Source organism: Alligator sinensis, unplaced genomic scaffold (assembly GCF_000455745.1).
Source record: "Alligator sinensis unplaced genomic scaffold, ASM45574v1 scaffold542_1, whole genome shotgun sequence".
Lineage (NCBI taxonomy): Eukaryota > Metazoa > Chordata > Crocodylia > Alligatoridae > Alligator > Alligator sinensis.
In genome coordinates this window covers 124,861-125,921 of record NW_005841963.1, presented here as the reverse complement: position 1 = coordinate 125,921, position 1,061 = coordinate 124,861, and the positions used below count along the sequence as shown (strand labels likewise).

The window sequence follows — 1,061 nt, the reverse complement described above, 5'->3', positions numbered from 1 at the left end:
CAGGAATTCATATTAAGAATCCTGCTATCTGGTATAAAAATGATGGGGCATGATTAAGGGGAAAATGACAGAGGAAGTCAAAATCAATTGATATTTTTATCCCACCTCATCCAAAAGCACAGTCATATTGCCTATGAATTTTAAACCTGTACCATGCATGGAGGAAAGTATTCAATATAATAATATTCTGCGCTATTAGGTCCTTCTCAAACCCCATGTCATTAGGTTTGAAAATGTTGGTAGTATGGTTTACAGTTTCATCAAGGCTGAGGTGACTAATAGTAGATGTTGTTGATAATGCATAAAAAAATGCACACCCAGTGGTAGAAAAAATGTTGGAGAGACAGTATCTACTACAGTGTATAAAGATATATAAATTACAAATAAAGCTACACACATTCAAAAACAGTGCATTAAAAATATAAGATTATTCTATTAAGCAGTCAAAAGTTAACAAGTATCAGTTGAGCTTGCCTTTCATGGATCCATCATGATACAAACTTGAATGATTTGTTTGCATGCTATTATTTCTTCTTTTTATTGGCAAACAAATTTATGGAAATCCTCAACTACTGTACAGTTTTATAAAATCACTTAAAATATTTATTCTCTTCACTTGGAAATATCTCATTTGCTATAGTATTCCTTCACTTGAACATATTTCTTGGATTTGTCATGTTTTTTAGCTTTCTTACACAGTGTAGTCTGATTATTTGCACAGAATCAAAGTTGGCAGAATATGTTTGTTCTTGAATTACTGTGTACACACATCTTACATCTATGGTAGTTCATGCCCGATATCAGTCACATGTCATTAATTTTAATTGGGCTTGTGTTGCTATCTGAATTGTAAGTTCAATGCAACAGAATGAACAAATGTGACAAATGAACACCCAGCATTATTTTGCCTTGTTATGCTGAATAATGTAACATGTGGAAAACAAATGTATGTTCTGAAATGTTTTTCTCTTTAGCGATTTAGATCCATACAATTATACATCATATTGGAATCCACCTAATCTTAGGAACTGCACAGGTAAGTAGATTGTCTTTTATATCCA

General features: G+C 32.2%; 1 protein-coding gene across 6 annotated transcripts in view; it reads left to right on the top strand.

Moving 5' to 3' along the window:
• The window catches only part of ADGRG6 (adhesion G protein-coupled receptor G6), a 171,860-nt gene that overhangs the window by 115,011 nt on the left and 55,788 nt on the right, over positions 1-1,061 (top strand). For all 6 annotated transcript variants that reach the window (XM_025200309.1, XM_025200311.1, XM_025200310.1 and 3 more), the window contains one exon: positions 975-1,036. In XM_025200309.1, the coding sequence (XP_025056094.1) occupies positions 975-1,036 (62 nt within the window). The remainder of the gene's footprint in view (positions 1-974; positions 1,037-1,061) is intronic.